We start from the raw sequence: 19834 nt of genomic DNA, 5'->3' as shown, positions 1-19834 counted from the left end.
TACTGAAAGCATCATCAGGAGAAACAATGAAAGTAGGAGTCTTGTCTTTGGTTCTTAAGTCGCCATGCCAACATACGCTGTCAAGGCAAAAGTTTCCTGGTAAAATCAGCATCAGATGCCACGCAATTATAAATTCACTTTAAATATCCTCACATTTGGAAATAAGTACAGATGAGACATAGTTTAAATGGGAAGTGTTTTTTTTATTATATTGGAGATGTGCCTGTGCCTAGCCTTGTCTTCATTATGCAGGTGTAAGTGGTTGACTTTTCCAGGGCACACGTCTTAAATTAAACAGCACGATCTGACAATACATGATTCAGTAGACATTAATAAATTCAGTCTGTCTGGCACTTGCCATAGAAGGCATTAAGCAATGAAAGATTGTATTTCAGAGAACTTTGGACATTTCCTTTGAAAACTGTGACTCGCTTCAGATAAAAGCAGGTAGGAAATGGTGGAAGAAATCTGAAAAAAGGCAGAGCTAATAATATGTTTACGAGTAAGTAAAACGTATAGACTGTATTGTGTTGTACAGGTGCTTGTACAATCAAATGCAACCTGCAATACACTAGTATTAGCCTATACTTTATCAAGGTTATCATATTAAAGTGGCTATAATTAATTTATTTATATTAAAAATGGATCACATAACTGTTTGTATGTGAAAGGAGTCATGAAAGAAGTGACGAACCCACGGAGAGTTTGTCACCTGCATATCCCATCAGCTCTAGGGGCATCTTTTAGCTAATTGTTTCTGTTTTCTGGCCTGCAGCTTTATCGCTTTGGTTCATTCTCACCGCTCTCAAAGTGTCATTTTCGGCCACGACAGGCAGCTGTTATTAACGAAAAACCTATAAATGCTGTGCTCCCAACGCTACCTGCTCAGACAGATAAAGTTAGCAACTAGCTGGTGGAGCATTTAGCAGCTAAAGAGCCAGATATTTCCCTCAGGAGTTGGTAGAGACCAAAGGAAGAGCTGAAAGGAGAGTGAATGTTAGAGTTTACATTTCGCAGATGGCCAGAAAAAAAGACCCCATGAATGCTAAGGTTGATGTCTCAATAAGCAAACGACTGCTGACAAGTTCGACATATCAATTTAAAAGGTAACATAATGCCAGTGTAGTGTTTCCCCAAGTTATTATTGCAGGTTTATGTTTTTGTTGAGATGGTGTCAATGAGGATTCAACTCCTGCATTATATTGAATGGTGTTTCTGATATTTGGTCCCGTCTATCTAGTTCAGTTTCTCTGTTGGATCAATAGGATATCTACTTTCTACTTTCAACCCCAGTTGCACAATATAATCCTGTTTATTTCCAACTCTACAGTATATAAAAATACATCTACATCTCATCTACAATGAGTACATTACCTTAAATTAAACCAAAATACCAAGGAAACATTGTTCAAAAGCTTCTGACTGGAACCATGTTTTGGATTACCAGGAAACGGTGGCACAAAACAAATGATGTCAGCCGCCACCAGCAGCAGCAGCAACAGACGTGTGTGCTGTAGTGAGTGTGGGTGGGATTACACAGTGACAGCTGGGTGAGATCATTACGGTGCGGAAAAGGGGGGTTGGGTGGGGATAAGAAGGGGGGAGAACCCGAGAATCGGGGGAGGGGCGGGGTCGGGGTATAATAGTGTTGGGGCAGAGGGGCGGGGGGCTTTTGTGGTGCCATTCTTTCCTCTGAGGAATGCATGCACTTGTATATTGGAAAAGTTAAAGAGAGGAAATAATCCAGCATAATAACACCGATCTGCTTCAAATCCTAAAAATGCTATAGCTGCCCTTTTGCATTTATGTGCACGGATGACCCGAAGCGAGAGATATGCATGAGGACGGTTCAGGCCAAGAGGAGTAGTTGATACGTGGGATATATCAGGAGGGGAATGAAGGGACAGGAGGGGGGGATCAGGAGGGGGAGAGGAAGACGGGTGACTCACAAGCTTCCAGTAAGAGGTCTGACTCAGCTACTGGAAGCCCCCTGACCCTGTCTGGAGACAATAATCGGTGTTTTTTACTTTGCTGGAGAAAAGAGAGACCCCAAATGTCATACGCAAGGAACTATGCATGCTAAAGATGTCACTGCTTTTGCTTTTTCTTGGGTTAGAGGTGAAAATGTATTTATAAACTGTAGAGATCATGAATAATGCACAGAATTTGGGATGTGTTTTATAGACATCAATTTTTGTTACTGGAGAGACAACAAAGAAAAAGCTCCTCAGAAAAGGGCCTCAGATCAGTTTTAAAAAATGCTTTGACTTCTCAAAAACATGAGTACGCGAGTCACGCTCACGTGCGCTGAGCTTGTATGCATAGATATACCCTTCGTCATCGCCGTCCCTATGAAAAGAACGGAAAAAAAAACACATGCACACTATGTGCTGTGTGCACTAAAGCACTTTGAGTGGTCGGAAGAGTAGAAAAACGCTATATAAAAGCAAGTCCATTCACCTTTTATTCCCCATTCATTTGAGTCACTCATACCGCTCTGCTGGCTCTTTCAAGTGATCCATATCTCTGTTAAACCTCATGACCTGTGATTTGTGTTGCTATGGCGACATTAAGACGAGAGAGAGAAAGGGGGTCACTTTCACCCACGGCAACCATCAGCCGTGTAATGACTGGAACTGCTTATCACATGCTCCATTATGAGTCAAGTTGGCAGATCTGTGGACGTATGCTAGCTTTTATAGCATTTAAAAATGTGTTCCTTTTGTAACTGCTTGTTCTTTGTGTTGGCCTTTATTTAGTAAAACAACAGAGAACATGCAGGTGTTTGATTACATAATTGATGACGAGCGTCAATCGTCATCTGTGTGTGTGCTTTCTCCTGCTGTTAAGAACAGAAATAAACACATTAAAAAAGCATCACATCAAGCGAGAGTTTTTTGTACTTGGTCTGGGTTATTTTTGCATTCCTAGAAAACGGCACCATACGGTAGTTCACCAGGAAAAGGACCGTTGTTGTCACCTGGATACATTCCTTAAACTAAAAGAGGAAACAGCATTGATGCAATCGCACCCTTAGCAAGAATCAGCTTTCCACTTGGCTCAAGTTACTTGAACTAAAAAGAATAACTGTTGAACCAGAGACTGCAAATTTAAGGTAGAAATTGTCTTTTGCCTGCTCTCTGAGTGAAACCAAAAAGACACCAACTCCCATTCCTCATCCTCATCCTCATCTTCCTCCTCCTTCTCCAGTGTCGACCCCTCCGCCTCTTCGCGTGGGACTCCTGTGATGGTCGCTGGTGATGGATGATAGTCGGACAGAGGGCCTGTTTCCTGGATGTGCCCTTAACTTCCATGTCAAACACACAGATATCCTCAGAGGATGGAAGGTACACACACACATGCACATACATGACCCACATACACACACACACACACACACACACACACGCACACACACACACACACACACACACACACACACACACACACACTACACCTTACATTCCCTTTGTATATAACCTCACATTCCTTACACTGACCTACATCTGCTTTACATAAAAGACAACTCTCTTTGAATATTTTTCTATGTCAGAGACTTTTTGAGTGCCTGATGCCTCGGTGCATCCATTTGAAATATATAAAAGTCATATTACAGCACAGTGAGCATAAACAATATGATAAGTACCTGTGAAAAGACGTCAAGCAGGTGAACCCTTTCACCCAACCCTTCCTCAGGCTCAATGTTCTGCCAAAACCTACACGCTTTTGCTTCCAACAAATCCCTGAGAAACATGTGAATCACAGCACAGAACAATTACAACAGAGACTTAACCTCCGTCATAGTGTAAAGTGTGCTGATGGCCAACGTAAGCAACATAATCTCACTGTGTGTTCCGTCTCTCTAGAGGAAAAGATAATTTGTTCAATTTTGGTGACTTATTTTATTTTTGTTATGTCGGAACTCCTTCTTTAAAATTTGATTTAGAAATAAGCTTTCTTGGTTTCTTGTATGAGGAAAATTATAAAATACAAAAAAAATGTTTATCAAGACTTTATTTTGAAAATGCAACTTTTACTTTCCATTCTGAGATTTGCATTTTGGGATTTTGGGTGACTAAAAACAAAGTCATAAGTAACACTGAAAACACCTGCAAGTCGTTACTTGCATTTCTTTGGAAACTTGCACAATACCGTGTGGGTGAAATTTGTATCCCTGTTTCGACCGAATTTTGTATTAAAAAAAACAACCTTTTTTTGTTTTTTATTCGTATCCATATCCGCTGATGTGGCTTTATTGTTCAGTTGTAATGACACCGGTTCACGACCAGTTCAAATCTCTTCTCTCTCCTCTCTCTCTTTGCCTCTCTTGGTCTCAATTATCCCTTCTCTCACGACCCTATTTACTGTCTAATTAAAGCTGACAACCCATGAAAAGTAAATATTGAAAAGGAGTCAGTGAAACACATTCATGTAACTGCTTTTTTTTTTTTAGAGATGCAGCGTAGGCGCTCTTGCCTTTCATTCATCTCTATATCTGTATGAAGTGCCCACTCTGCTCTGCTTCCCAGTCCTCCCAATAAAGCGTTAAACCCATTGGATGTGTGAGGTGGGATGTGAGCTGCCCACGCTCTTACTAAAAACAAAAGTAAAGATACATCTGGGAGCGAGGCGCAGCCTGTGAGTGTTTTGATTTACTTCTGTAATTTCGCTGCAGCTCCGGTGGTTTTTACTGTAAACCACTCCTACACTGTCTGCAGATGTGGCGCTGGATTTAGTGGGAAGGGATTTATGTGCACTGTGTGTGTGCTCGCGCGTGTGTGTGTTGAGCTGCACGTCCAAACCAAATTGGATTCTTTCTAAGGAATTCTGTCGTTGTTTTCAAAGCAAACTGACTTTTACTCTTTTACAATGGTTGGTCAATCACTCAGGATTTTACGGGACAGTTCGAAATGCAGCACAGCTTGTTTTTCCCTTTAACTTCTTTCACAATGACTAAAACTCTGCACTCATTAGTGGTGTAGACAACATAATCTGAAGACATCCTGCAGACATACAATGACTGATCAGTTCTGTTGGTTTAGAGAAATCTCAGAGTGAAACAAGGCAACAGATGAAAGCATAAAAGGCTCTTACCTGTAATAGGAACTCATCTACGATTTCATGTACAAGAGGAAAATAATTATCAAATTTCTTTGCTAAGAAAGAAGTATGTGACAACAAGGAAACAACATTTCATAAATGAAAACACTTTCTTTGTTCATCATGTCCAAATGGTTTAGTTTAGGTCAGTGAAAACAACTTTAAGATTTTGTTTAATCAGGAAAACTTCTTTCCTAGTTGTTGCCACAAGTTACAATGTTTTTCAAGACTATCCTGGTCATGCAAACTTTGATTTCAGGCACAGTAAAATATGAAAACCGTTGCTGTCGTTAACCCCTCTGTACAATTTCACAAGGCCATTTGTCAAATATTGAAATTCTACAATACAAGGGTTCCATCTGTAAAATTGTCGTTGCCTTGCCAACCAATGTACAGTGACATATAATGATATAATAATAGCCTGGTCGCACTAAATGGCGTATGAATGACATAGTAATCGCAAGTCATTTTGCGTGTCATAAAAACGCCACTTTTGCTTTTGGCATGTCATTTGTACGCCATGTAGTCTGTACTAAGTGCAATGAAAACATATCCGCTTAAATTTGCTATGCTCAGAGCCGGTGACGTAAAATAAAAAGTGAGAAAGACTGATAAGGGTGTGCGAGTGGGAGGGGAGATGGATGGGTCCAACAAACACAGGACTTTCAACCAGGAGACCGGTGTTCGAGACCAGTGTTCGGGTCCCAAAGTTTTGTTTAATTATTTTGAAGTTACATTAGTGACGTTTGTGAGATGTTTTCCGTACTTCTCTTACCTTGTTTCCATACGTTTTTTTTACTTAGTTTACGTTCTTATTTTAAGCCCGACCATGACATTTTTCCTAAACCCAACTAAGTGGTTTTGTTGCCTAAACCTAACTGTGGCCATTACTGTATATTTTTGTTGCGTCGCTTAGAAATGACAAGCAAAAGAGGCGTACAAATGACACACAAAAAGGTACCATGGCCATGGAATATATTATTGGCTTGTGCTGTGTTCATGATAATTGCTAATCCAGGCTACATTCATACATGGTCAACATTTTAATGACTCAGTATTTGTGTCATCATGACTTGTATGTAATCATACAGTAACCACTCCATGACCTCATTATTTTTCCAAAAAAGGGGAATTTTACCTCTGACTCTGTTTCCTTGTTATTCTTGAATAATTTTTTCTATAACCTCATAACTTGTTGAGGATTATTTCATATAATGGATTCAGGACAGAGATCAGAGTGGCAATCTTTGCCTACGCCTGGTCCTTTAAGTTGTCGGCAAGAAAATTGTCTGTTGTCATTTATTGATTTTCACACTATAGACAATTTTCCACACTGTGGACAATAAAATAGCTAATCTCCTATATTGCAACACCTTGTTATGCATACATCGTATTGTCGTATAGCAGATACATAGTGTGATATCAATCAGTTTGTGCCATTTTCAGATCACATTAAAAAAACAAAGCAAAAATAGTTTTTTTGCGCATCATGTGTTCAAAGAACCTTGTCCAAAAACTGCTGTACAGTTTGTTTTTTTACCACATCCATCACTGTGACCCTGAATCCTTATGTTTTTAACAAAGAGTAGAGCAGCTGCTCACATTCCTTTCATTCCTCTACATAATAAGATGGATGTAACATCTATATTCAGCCCAGTGACCAAATGTCAACACTCAACACCAAACAAGAAGATTGCAAAAGAATCTGAGGGCATCCTGAACTTTCTATTCTCTCTGTCAAGGATCACTGAAAAACAAACTTGTTTTCACCCAGGAGCTGCATTGTTTCTCCACACGACACATGTTGTTGTGCAGCCGTTGAATTTAGCGTCCAGTCGAGCGCCGAGCAGCTGAATGTGTTTACGCATGGCCTTTAGGTGCAGGTGCACAATCGAACCCAAGGGAAGGAAATGGAGGGGAGGGGTTTGAATGTGACACAAACAGGAAACAAGCTTTTGTGTTCCCCCCCTCCCTGCTCAGTGGTGCACAAGAAAGGTTTATTTCAAACTTTGTCCTTGTGCAGTCTATTTTGTTGGCTTATCTAACACAATATGTTTTGCCAGGAGCTTACATAACAGACAGTGTTGAAGGATATTAATCTACTAAATTCACTTCTATCATTCTGAAATCTCTCATTGATCACATTTTTATCTTCACACAGACGTCTATGCCAGGACAGATTGGAGTTAGTACTTAATGGGAGGTCTGGGCAAAATGCCAGTCAGGAAATGCCTCTTGGAGTCAAAAAAGTGATGGCAAAACAAGTCCATTTTTTAGCATGTCCACATTTGTTTCTGATCATATATTGGTCTCACTGATGGTGATAGACCAGACAAGTCTTTTTTAATGTCTGCCTGAGAAAAATGAAAGTCATTTGAACCCAAAACAAGCAAATACTGAGCCTGAAGTAGAAAAGCTGTCAGCACCACGTAGCCAGCAGTAGTAGAAAAACCAGCCAATGTAAACTAGTGAATAAGCTTTTCCAGCAAAGAGCAAGAAGTTAAAACAAACCTCAGCTACAAAGCTTCAAAAACAGTCACTTCTTAGTTCAAAACTTCCCTTTAATAATTACCAAAATACTCAAAAAACACAAAACAAAAACTGCCCTCTGGAAAAAAAGGTTTATTTCTTTGCTCGACACAAAGTGAACTTACTCTGAAGAACAATTTAAAGGTGCAGTGTGTATGATTTGGCGGCATCTAGTGGTGTGGTTGCAGATTGCAACCAACTGAGTACCCCTCCGCTCACTCCTCCCTTTCCAAGACTGCGGTAGTACAAAACCGTGATAGCGCCTTTCGCCTCACTCAGAATTCATCCTTACCATAATAACACTACTTTAGGAGCAACGAAAGTCGGACGGTGGCTGGTGGTACCACGGTTTTGCACTCTGCCACTTGTGTTACTGCAGTTTCACAAGCCTGTCGGAGAACTACGGTGGCCTTCAAGTAACGTAAAAACGAGAAATGCTCTCTCTAGAGCTATTGTTTGGTTTGTCCGGTCTGGGCTACTGTAGAAACATGGCGGAGCCACATGGCGGACTCCGTGAAGAGGACACTCTCCTTATGTAGATATGAAGGGCTCATTCTAAGCTAACGAAAACGAAACGATTCTTAGTTTCAGGTGATTATAAACTAATAAAAACATAGTCAATAGATCCCCCGAAATGTTACACTCTGCTCCTTTAATGTCATTGCCAAAACATGATATATATTTCAATTTGAATGATTACTGATTGTAGATGAGCTTGACCTAAAATGTTCAAAATATACCATTTTTCAAACCTCAAGCTGTATCTGGACAGACTGCTATAATATATAGTATATACAGGGAGCAGGGTGTGTGTGTGTGTCTGAGTGATGTCCTACACGGTGTGGGAACAGGTCCAAGCCCTGTACAGGAAAGACATTAGGAACAACATGAGTGTTGGGGGAGTGGGAGTGAGACAGACTGAGGGAGGGGGTGTGTGTGTGAGGGGGACTTTCAGGGAAAGGAGGAAACGAAAGGAGAACACCCTCGACTTTTTATTCTCACAACAAAACCCCTCCCCCTGTCCCCTGTCCCCTCCCCACTCTCCCCCTCCTCTTCCTCCTCCAACAAGTGTGAAGTGTCCCTCCTCAACAATAAGTGCACTGCAGCGTGGCACAACAACAAATAGTGCGTCACTAACGAGTCACGGCAAACATTCCTGCTCGTCTGCGTTTGCGTGTTGTCCACTTGTTCCCGCCACATCGTCCCAGACTTTGTAGGAGTGTGTTTTGGGACAGACAGTTTGTTTTGGGAGGGGTCATCTGTGTGTTTAGCTCTAATTTCCTCTACAAACAATTTGGAGACCCCTCTGACTGACTTGGGAACAATTGTTTTTGTTGTGATCCAGATATCATAGGATCCTTTAAAATGGCAATACTGCAGTTTGACTGTAACACATGTTAGAAGTGGTTATTTTATAGTAGTTATACAGTCTAATGTCTTGTGGAGACATTGCAGCTCTGAATTGTCAAGTTTTCAGGAATAAAAACAAAACAAAGCAGGCCTTAATTTCAGTCGGACTGCCAGTTGTTTCTGGGTTTATACAACTGGATTTGAAAGTTGTTTCTTAAGATTGAAGAAGGCCTCGGTTCTTAGATGAGCATGTGATCCTTCAGTTGGATTTAGTGATTTTCACATGACATGAATCTGATGTTCCTCTGCTTTGCAGTCCCATGGTCTGAAACAGAGCCAATGCATAGTGCTTTCTTATAGAGGCTACATCAGTCCCACGCATGTGTACTGATGGTGCAAGATACCACGTTTAACTGGATCATAGGTTACGTTACCTTATTGATGAAATTGTTTCAAAGTTTTGGGGTTTATTTAAGCTATTTGAATGGGAAATGGTGATTCCTATAACGTCTTGTATCTCCAGTAGGAACTGGCAGTAAAATTGCAGATTGGGTAAAACGGTTGGTTGCCTATCAAGGCAAAGCGAGACAGTCTGCGGTTGGCTGTAAACCAGACAGGTGACTAAAAAAACACTGTCTGTTGCGAATTGCATATATCATTTTTGAAGGTCAGAGTTTTAGTTTTTTTTCCACTATTTTTGTAAATAAAAGCACCTTAATCTATTTTTTGCAGCTCAAGCCATCTTGTTATCTTTTCGTTGTCAATTGTAACAATCAGCAACAAGGGATGTTTTCATATATCAGAGATTTGTGACCTGAATCCTGGCCACCGACCGTTCTTCAGCACCAAAAGGGAGGGGAGAGTTTGCTTGTTTTTAGAGTGAAGTGCCACTCCAGCTCCTCTCATGGGAGTGATTCATTCCTGTAGCAATAGAGCGAGAGAGAGAGCAATGAATCCAGGAATAACTGAATATATGGTAATTTCCACGAGGTTTTTCAGAGGTGAAGCAAACTCATATTTATTATTTTGCAAAATAAGATGTTTTAAAATGCAAGGAAATGAGGAGACTGTCCTCTCAAGAAAAAAGGACTGAACCAGTCGTTTAATCAAGTTACCCCAAAACAACATATATTTCATTAAGCCCTCTAACGGCTAAAGTAATTATGACGGGAGCAAAGAAGTCACGGGTATTTATCTACTCCACTCCAATCTGCAGTGATGGAAACATGACAGCCGGGAGGACACGCTAACTTTTGTCCCTTTTTGTCGCGCTTTGAAGTGTATATATAATAAATTAAATCAACAGAGATTTGGACAATTAATATAATTTATTAACGTACAAAACATACAATTAATATGCTCTCCTCAAAGCCACCAGACTCCAGTCAGACAACAGTAATTTTACCATGCTGATTATTGAAACACACTTCATTCAAACTTGACAGAAACAAAATATAACTCATCAAAACCTGTCTTTCGTAGCCTATTTTAACCTATTTTTAGTGAGAGTGTTTAAAAAACCTGCATATACGTGCTAATTTTGGTGGGAAAAGGGTATAAGATACTGGAATAAGTGATGCCAAACCGTGACTCTTCTTAGCCCTCAGTCCCCGCTGGTGTTTTATCAAATATTACACCACACACCGTGTTCATGGGGCGCATTACTAACTGGGCAAAGTTTAACCATATAGATTAAGTTGTGCTCAATTTTGAACGTTTTCTGAATGTTTTCTTACTTTTAGACTAGTCGACTAGTCTAAGTTTAAACTTCTGTTTAAACATCAGGGAAATTAGTTGTTAGGAACATCCCAAATGGACGGATGGGTCAACAAAATGTCTGATTTTAGCCTAGGAGACTGCTTTTTATTTCCTGTTTCCAACCAAAAGTCAATGTTTTTTTAAAACCATGACCATGACAAAGTGTTATTATGGTAACTATGACAATGAACCCTTAATGAAGTAGGCATTTTAACCCAAACCACGTGGTTTCCCTAACCCTAACCAAGTTGTTTTTGTGCTTAAACCTGACCAAACCTTGCCCATAGCCTTGTCACATCATAAAACATATTTATTTTTCAACGATGGTTTGTAACCGTTATGGATGGCAGGAACAAATGTCATCCTGCAGATGGGGGCGTCAGATCAGAAAACGCTCGTATTTTGTGGTTTAATTTGGACGACTTGTTGGAAATGAGAGCTCTGTTTATGAAAATGAAGAGAAATTCAATCCCCAGTAAGAATGGTGGAGTCGGGACCAGAAACAGTGATGGAACCAACTCCCTGTAGTGTGAAAGAGTTACTGGTACTACAGATGCCACTGAGAATCAACTCTACAGTCTGCATCGCCTAGCTTTGAGACAATTTTAGCTCATAGTTTTGGTCAGCCATGGTGTGGTTGGTTGATGGTTGTATGGTTGGTCCCAATAACGCTCAAAACATCCCCCATATAAAACTGTAGGCAGCTCTACAGTAGATGCTATTTGCTTATGACCTCAGCTAAATGTACACTGCCCAGTGGGAAAACACAAATTAAATGAGTGGCTTCAAGAAGTCAAACATCTACCATCCAAACACCAACACCAAATATTTTTTCTCACAATTTGGTTGACCAAACCAGAACCAAAAGCTACATTTTGAAGATTTTCTGCCTCTTTAGGGGGAAAAAAATAGCTAAATACAGCTAACCATCAGCTATGAGACAAGAGAAAGTATTGTGCATGCAGCTGTTTTTGTTCCATAATCCTTTTGTGATAAAAGAAATTGTCTTCACGCAATTCACAAGAGATTATCTCACAAACTTATGACTGTGTTCATCAATAAGCAGTAATGCTTTACTGTAATAGGCTTCACAACATCTATAATCAGACCACAGCACGATTTGCAGTAACTTCCAGTAAACAGTGGAAGAGAGGTAATGAGAAAGAAGGACAATTCACATGATAACTTCTGATGCTTCCTGTGAATAAGTTCATGTCGTGAATGATCTCTGTATTAGAGTAAAACTCAATTATAAGAATTAGACCGTTTGGAAGACAACAATAGCCGATTCATATCTAACTCACTTAATGAGCAGGTTGTAGTTTGACCCTCTGACCCCAGTTTTTGTCTGTGGGTCTCGATCGTGGCCTCCTAATTAGTTCAACCTTACAATTGGCTCTTTCATATATCCCTCAGTCAGCCCGTCTTCCCAGGCTCACTGTTGTCTTTTTCAAAGACAAGACAGTCTGGAGTTGTATTACTGGTTTAGTTGGGGACGAAGGAATCTCTGAAATCCAGGTTTAGAGACTCTACGGGGGGTGGAGTTTGTCTGAATCAATGTGTAGTCAAGATCTTTGTCACTCTAGTTATACTGTAGGTGTAAAAGGACATATGTAATAATTTATCAGCATATCGAAAGAACTGTTAAGCATTTATTGTGCAACAGAAACTGCAGCACTCATTTTTATTTATCTGTCAGCAATTTGATTTATTTATTGAGCTGACACGTTGTGTCCTTTTGAACTTTGTCTCAGCACATAATAAAATATTATAATCATGATTTTGGCCTCATGCTGTTTTTCATTTCTTATTTCCTGGGGGAATCGTACGGTGAGAAGTTGTATCACCATAGATAATCCAGTTAGACGTTGCCTGGAAAAAGATCACAGCGAGAAACCAGATATTAGCTTTGGGTACAGCACATGACGTGTAACGCATTTCCTGTTTTTAAACTCACAAACAAAGCCTGTTTGTAAGGGCCCCACTAGCGAGAACACAGGAAGGTTTGAAATGTTTGAAAACCAACCAAACCCTCAAAGTTGTGGCAGCATGTTGCACTGTTAAACCTCTGTGTCCTGTGCGTGTCATTGATCACATGTATGGATGGTGTGCTGTACACACGTAAATGCGTGCAACGAGCATCTCGAAGTCCAGATTTAGCGAGTGACGAGATGAACCCTGTCTATCATATCTCTGTCACAGTTCCAACGCTTGTTGTTATGACTAAGACAGAAGCAGTGACTCAGCTTATGTTTTGCTTAGAAGTCTTTAATGATGTTAAATGTCTGATAACCTGCCGGGTCAAATGGCTTGGCAGTGAGTCAGGCTACCAGCTGCTGGCAGCCATTGTGTTTAGGGGGGACTGACCTTTGTCACAGTGATGGAGAGGAAGAGTTGATATGAGAGCAAAACAATCCTCAGCTGAAAGCGTGATATTGTGTCAGGGGAGCAGTGTACGTGTGTGTGTACGAGAGAGCAAAATATCTGCACGTATTTGTATTTGAAAGTGTGTCCATATGCTTGTAAGCTTGTTCAAGTGCGTGTGTTCAAAGTGTTAGGTACTCGGAAAAATTGAATTCAGACATGTGATTTCCTCACGCACTTGTTTTGGAACGGTTTTGGAAGACAATCACAACTCTCACATGTGTGTTTATAGAGCTGAACATTGCGAAAAAGAAAGCAGGCTTCTTCCATTTCTTTAACTTTCTTTCCGTTTTGGAAAAAAACAAAAACTAAAACACCGTGAGACAACCCACAGGTCGTTTCCTCTCATCCCTTCCCATCCTTCCTTCTCTGCACTTTCCCTTCCCGTCTCTCATCACTGTGAGTGCTGATCTTGCAGATGTTGCCCGTCTTTGTTTTCTCAGAACAATTCTTGTTTTATAGGTTGGTAAGGAGGAGAGGAAAATGAAAGTTATTGTAAGACGACAGTTGGGATTTGAGCCAATGGATTTTGTAAAAAAAAAAAAAAATTTGAATTCACTTTATCTTTAGGTTTGCATACTTTAAAGTCTTCCAAATTTGAATGTCAAAACTATTATTTTGCATGTGTATCAGTGCGCATCATAGACTGTATATATAGATAGATGACACGTCTCCACTTCCTCCCACTGTACAAAAGTGAAGCCAAAATGTCCCGGATACAGGAGCTGCCATCTTGAGATTTTGACGTCATTTGGAGCCAGAGTCTGCTCAGTAGTGATCGCGGGGCTGGAGCTGTGGTATCGATGTCCCGCCCACACACCCGCCCGAGCCAATCACGAGCCGAGCACGGCCACAGCTTGTTAGCTGAGCCACATAGCTGCACCACAATAACTGTTTGGCTAGAAAGACACAACAACTAACCACAATATCTTATGATCAGATTGACACGTTCTATTACACAGACTCGTGACGGTTATGGAAAGTTAAAGTTACATCCCCTCTCTGGTACAATTCCCAAGCCTCCAGCAGCTGTCAATCATGAAGTCTCAACCCCTTTTTATAGAATCAAATACCTATTTAAAACCAAACTTATCAGGAAAATGAACACTTGAACATACATCAGCATAATAAGAACTACTTAAAATGACAGAAACCATCTTTGGGAAAAATGTATTTGACGTGTACTTTGACTTTGGCCCATGTTCCATCCGCTAACATTGAAGGAGGCGGGATTTATGACCTATACTGCAGCCAGCCAACAGGGGGCGATCGAGATGTTTTGGCTTCACTTTTGAGGAGATGTCATGTCGTCCGTCTTTATATACAGTCTATGGTGTACATCAATACAGTGCACTAATAATGAAGAAAACATTTAATTATCTTAAAGATACCCTTTTTTATATAGTAGACATTTTGACATGTCATGGCACGTCAATGAAAATGAAAAGGCAATGGAAAGTCAAAATGTTTTCTGAAAAAGATTTGTTGTCCTCACAGAGGATATTTATCCTAATACTTTACTTCTCTCATGGTCTTTTGGTAGTCAGATCTCTGGCCTATGTCGGGGGGGATCTGTAATAAATTTGGAGATCCCTCAAGTTTCATCATCATAAGGTAACATTTTTTTTTTAAAAATCCAATACTTAATTAATGCCATTCTCATCAGCCTCAGCTGTAGTTTGTGCTTAGTGCTGATTACCAATATGATCATGCTTAACACACTACACTAGTGAACATGGCAAACCATTGCTAAACATCAGCATGTTAACATTGTGACTGTGGGTATGATACCATGCTGATGTTAGCACTTAGTTCAGCTAAGTACAGCTTCACAGAGCTGCCAGGACGGCTGTAGGCTTAGTGTTGTTTTCCAAAGTGTGAGAAACTGCAACACCTGCAAACAGACAAGATTAGATCTAAAACTAGACTGAATCTGAGATTGGCAAATAGGAGAGGATGGGGAGTTGGTCTGTTTTCTGTTTGGACACAAGATACTTAGCTATAGCATTACTGCTTTTTGTCTTTCTTGTCTTTTCTTTGGTTAATGATTTAATCTGAACTACTTCTAATCTCATGTTTTCTTATCACGTCTCTGTGATCATTATCACCTCTCCTCTTCTGGTGTCTTATTTTGTCTTCTCTTCTCATTTCAACAAGCTTTCAACAAGCGAGCTAAATAAAGTAGCAATGACTCAAAGTGACTCACACCTCAATCACTTTCGCATGTGGGCACACACACACACACACACACACACACACACGCACACACACACACAAACGCAGAAACACACACAAACAAAGACTCTAAGGTGTCCCCAAGCAAAGGTGGCAGCTGGTCCCAGCATCGCGTTGCATGTTTTTTTAGGAGAGAAATATCAAATATCTGAAAAGTTCCCCCCGAAACATTTGAAGAGGTGCCTCTGGAGATGGGATACACACACACACACACACCGAGAACAACACACCGACTGTTAGTAGCATGGTGTGTCTTACGACTTGTTGCCAGGGATGGAGAGAGTACACTTAATGAATGGCTGACCAAGCTGTGGCCTCCCTCACAAACACACAAACATGCACTCCCCCCACTAGACGGGATCAAATGTCCTGAGCTGCTCCTTCTGTTGAGTTTTCTTCAAAATGTCATGATATTTAAGCTAAATGCTAAAAATGCAAAAGAGCAAAAGAAAAACAGCAGCTTGTTAATTATGTGTGTCCTTTCTGGTTTAATGTTTATATATAAAAAAACCTCTCTCTGACAACCTCTTTCTGAATTGCATCTCTCTGAGACTCTGGCCTTTCTCCACAGCCCTTTTTCTCTCTCTCTCTCCCTCTTATGCAACCAGCCTCATAAATAGAAAATGGATGTGTCACTCAATTACTGCATTTATACTGGAAATGGACTACAGGCTCGGGCCAAGGTTTATACCGGAGCCCACACAGGGTTTTAAGCCTCCTTCCATTAACTTTATTTTTACTCCGGTATCAAAACACGATGACTCATTCATCTGGGCTGCACAGGTGGATAATGTGTTTTTTCTTTTTTTAGTGCTTGTTTAGCAACTCAAAGAAATCAATAGATCCGTATCAAACTCCTCGTGAAAAACTGACACATGTGCAAGCATGAACAAATATGTCAACAACATTATGTAGGATACAAAGGTGAGGAAGGAAGGAAGGAAGATTATTTTCATTTCTTGTCCGAGAGGGAAGCAGGTTTTGCTTTCTTTCTTTTCTCTACATGTCAAGTTGTACACACAGCAAAGTGTTTGTGACAGGTTAAGAAGCAAGGACCTTTTAGGTTTTGTCCATCCAGCTGTGTGGTGTGTGTTTTTTGTTGTTTTAGCTGCTGCTGCTGGAGTTAAATCGGTCCCAATCCTCCATCTCTTCCTGGTCTACACTGTTTGCCTTAACCCTCAGCCAGGTGGTTCCTGTTCTCTACCTCGTATTATACCAGTTTCATAGCTTTAGTTAGTGTGTTTAGTAGAGGAAGAAATTCAAAGGACAGCGAACATCTCAAAGGAGCAAACACTTTGATTCAGTTAGATGTCGTCAACGCTTTCAAAGTGCATTTTGTGTACAGAAAAAACACCCACACGCACAGCTTGTAACCCTACAGGTGCAAGTTGAAATGTTTAATGATTGATTTATCTTTCATTTGCTGATTAAAATGCATTATAAATATATTGAACAATCTCTGCGTTGTAGTTTTGGCCGTCATCGGTTACTGTGACATTTTACCTATTTGTCGCTGAATTCTGGGCAGCGACGCCGTTAGTCACAGCTTTACAACAGCGTCCAGGAGGGAAAGCAACATGACAAGTGAGACAGCGAGAACCAACTGGGCCCGAAATATGTTTCATATTTTCTCTATAAAACCGCATGCACGAACAGCTATGGTTTATTCAAAGTGGAACCAAGAAGTAGCTCTGCAATATCTAAAATCATTTGTGGAATAACTTAAACATAGGTATGATTAAACAGGTTCAATGATGAAACTAATCCTCACCCAACAGTTCATACGATATCTTACGAAAAGTTATTCCTCATTTCCAGCAACATGTGTCAATTTACACTCGTTACATGCATACAGTCTTTTCAAAATAAACTTCTGTCTTCACAGGAAACTACTTGGTTAAGTTTAGGAAAAGATTGTGGAAGTGGCGTAACGTAAGTGCGGAAGTTACCTGACTCACATGTGGTACGAACAGCTGTCTCCTGGGCAAAAGTCTGGTGTTTTTTTGACCCACCCATCCACCCTGACCTCCTCCCTATGCGGCGTTTGTCGCTCTTTATACTTCTTTGTTCACGATCACGTGGATTACATACAAGTTGATTTCGTGGGATATATACAAATTACAGCGCATTACTCTTTCTAGGTATATCTACAAACGGTGTATGAGAACAGCCTGAATTATGATAACCTTTTTTTTTTCCAAAGTTCTTAAATGTTGTTAACAAAAACACTTCACCCACAACCTTGCATCTATATGTGATCAATTTGTATTTATTAGTAGAGAAGAAAATTAATTTGCATTTACTGTAGCATCGGAAGTTCCCCTGCAAATGCCCAGAAAAGATGAACTGTATAAATTAGAGCTCAATGTAAACATTCAGTTGTCTACTAGTTTAGCTTGAGAGTTTTCACTTAAAATACTTTTTCCAGCCCCAAAAGACACTAATCCTCTCAGCGTGGGATCCAGGCTCATTAAAACACACCACCTCTCTCGTCAGGAGAGGGCCCGTCACCGGCTGAACTGTGACCCATTTTGGGTGTGACCCCACCGTCTAAGAAACCAGGCGGCAGAGTCTATTATTCAACACCCTGGGAACTAAACCTAAACCCAGAACTCCTCTCATGTGCGAGGAGCCAAGCGGAGTCTGAATCAGCAGCCGAATAAAAGCCCTTATGTGTTCTTTCAACATTTTAATGGACCAAACTCTCTCAAGCTGCAGCGGTACAGCACATTTCAAAGTGTGCGTGTGTGTGTGTGTGTGTGTGTGTGTGTATGTGTGTGTGTAGAGGTGGTAGGTTAGAGGGTGGGAGGGGTTCAGGATACAGACTATGGAGTGTGTCCTGCAGTTTGAACAATCACACCCAAACTTCCACTTTACCTCAATCAGCCACAGGCCATTTCCCTCCTTTAACCTCTCGTTCCCTTTTTACTTCCCCTCTCTCTCTCTCTCTCTTTTCTGTTTTAGCAATTTTGCACACTCCTTCCCATTCTTCACATCTATGTTTTTTTTCCCTCTGTTTTTCTTTCTCTTCTATCCCTCTCTGCAGGTCAATCACTTTCAATACAGTGGGTGTTTCACCGGGGTGGAAAGTAACTGATTACAGACGATGCCTTCACTTTAACTGAGTAGCTTTTTGAGGTGGTACTTGTACTGTTTCAAGAAAAATTTAAAATCCCTAATTGTACTTTGTCTTTAAGCAGCTGAATTTACGATTAAAGCCACTAAGTGTTGAGTTTGAAAATGTCAGACTTTTGGCGAAAGGAAATGTCAGTGAGTGGAAGACTTATAGTTCAACATTGGAAAATGCTATTTATAAAACGGATAGTTCCGGTCCTTGATTATGATTGGCTGAGCCGCAGTTCAAACCCGTTGTAAAACACTCAACAAACACACAGCTGTGACGGCATTACAATAGTATCACTGTGCCAATTAGTCATCTATTGTTTCAAAATGTCAGATTTTGTTGCGAATTTGGATTTACTGTTTGGGATAAGTGTGGATAAGTGGTTGGGGGGGCGATGGACAGGATAGAGGAGGAAAAAAAGAAGGAGACGCTGAAATTACTGTGAGAGAAAAGTCAAACACTGCTTATACAATACAACATCACAGATTATCTATATCCACATATCCATTGTTATGTCATAGAGAGCTGGGGTACACCCTGGACAGGTCTCTCATATAACAGGGCTATGTTAGATTATTAATTTTTATTTATTTATTCGTCCAGAGGGCAGTTTTACTCAATATTGTCTGGAAAAAGTCAAATAACTGTTGTAGCTGTGGACCAAAATCATTATAAAGTAATTAACTACATGAACAGTTTAAATCTATGATCTAAAGAAGTGAATCTAGTGTTAAGTTACACTTTGAGTACTATTCTCAACTAAGTTTAGAGGGAATATGATTACAGAGAGGTCGACAGTTCCCTTGTTATGGCCCAATCGGGAGGATTTTCTATATATTTGCTTTGAACCTCTTTCCCCTCATAAAGGGTGATCTGTGATAAATCTTTCTAAATAATAATAAAAAGCATTGGAGCATCAGTAAATTGCAGAACACTTGGTTTGCAGGGAGTAGTTGTTCTGTTGCAGCCAGGAGGCCACATTAGCCTTTTGACCTGCCAAACTATAAGTAACCGACATCAGAAGAACGCTTTCTTTGAGCGTCACCGTGACCAGTGGTATAAGTCACGTACCATGTAATCGCAAGGTCCCTTGTTAAAAAACGTCATCACTGGTAACATACTGAACACTGGTCCTCTGTCAATGCTGCTCATTTTGGTGTTTACGTGTGACGGTAGCTGATTTTCCCTGAATTTCTCATCACAAGACAGAGTAAGAAAAGTTGCCATGGGTTAAACTAAGGATGGTTTCCATTCAGAATATACTGCCATACTTAATTTCTCAAAGTCTCATCTGTATCTTCAGAAGTCTAACAA

The 19834-nt window shown here is 40.3% G+C and overlaps 1 protein-coding gene across 1 annotated transcript in view; it reads left to right on the top strand.

The window, feature by feature from the left end:
• The first annotated feature begins 3214 nt into the window (after positions 1-3214).
• The window catches only part of LOC119478599 (chondroitin sulfate proteoglycan 4-like), a 36346-nt gene continuing 19726 nt past the window's right edge, over positions 3215-19834 (top strand). The window contains exon 1 of the mRNA XM_037753433.1: positions 3215-3347. Coding sequence (XP_037609361.1) covers positions 3341-3347 — 7 coding nt within the window. The 5' untranslated portion in view covers positions 3215-3340. The remainder of the gene's footprint in view (positions 3348-19834) is intronic.

This window comes from Sebastes umbrosus, chromosome 19 (genome assembly GCF_015220745.1).
Source record: "Sebastes umbrosus isolate fSebUmb1 chromosome 19, fSebUmb1.pri, whole genome shotgun sequence".
Lineage (NCBI taxonomy): Eukaryota > Metazoa > Chordata > Actinopteri > Perciformes > Sebastidae > Sebastes > Sebastes umbrosus.
The sequence above is the reverse complement of the archived record's forward strand: the minus strand, read 5'-3'. Positions and strand labels throughout refer to the sequence as shown.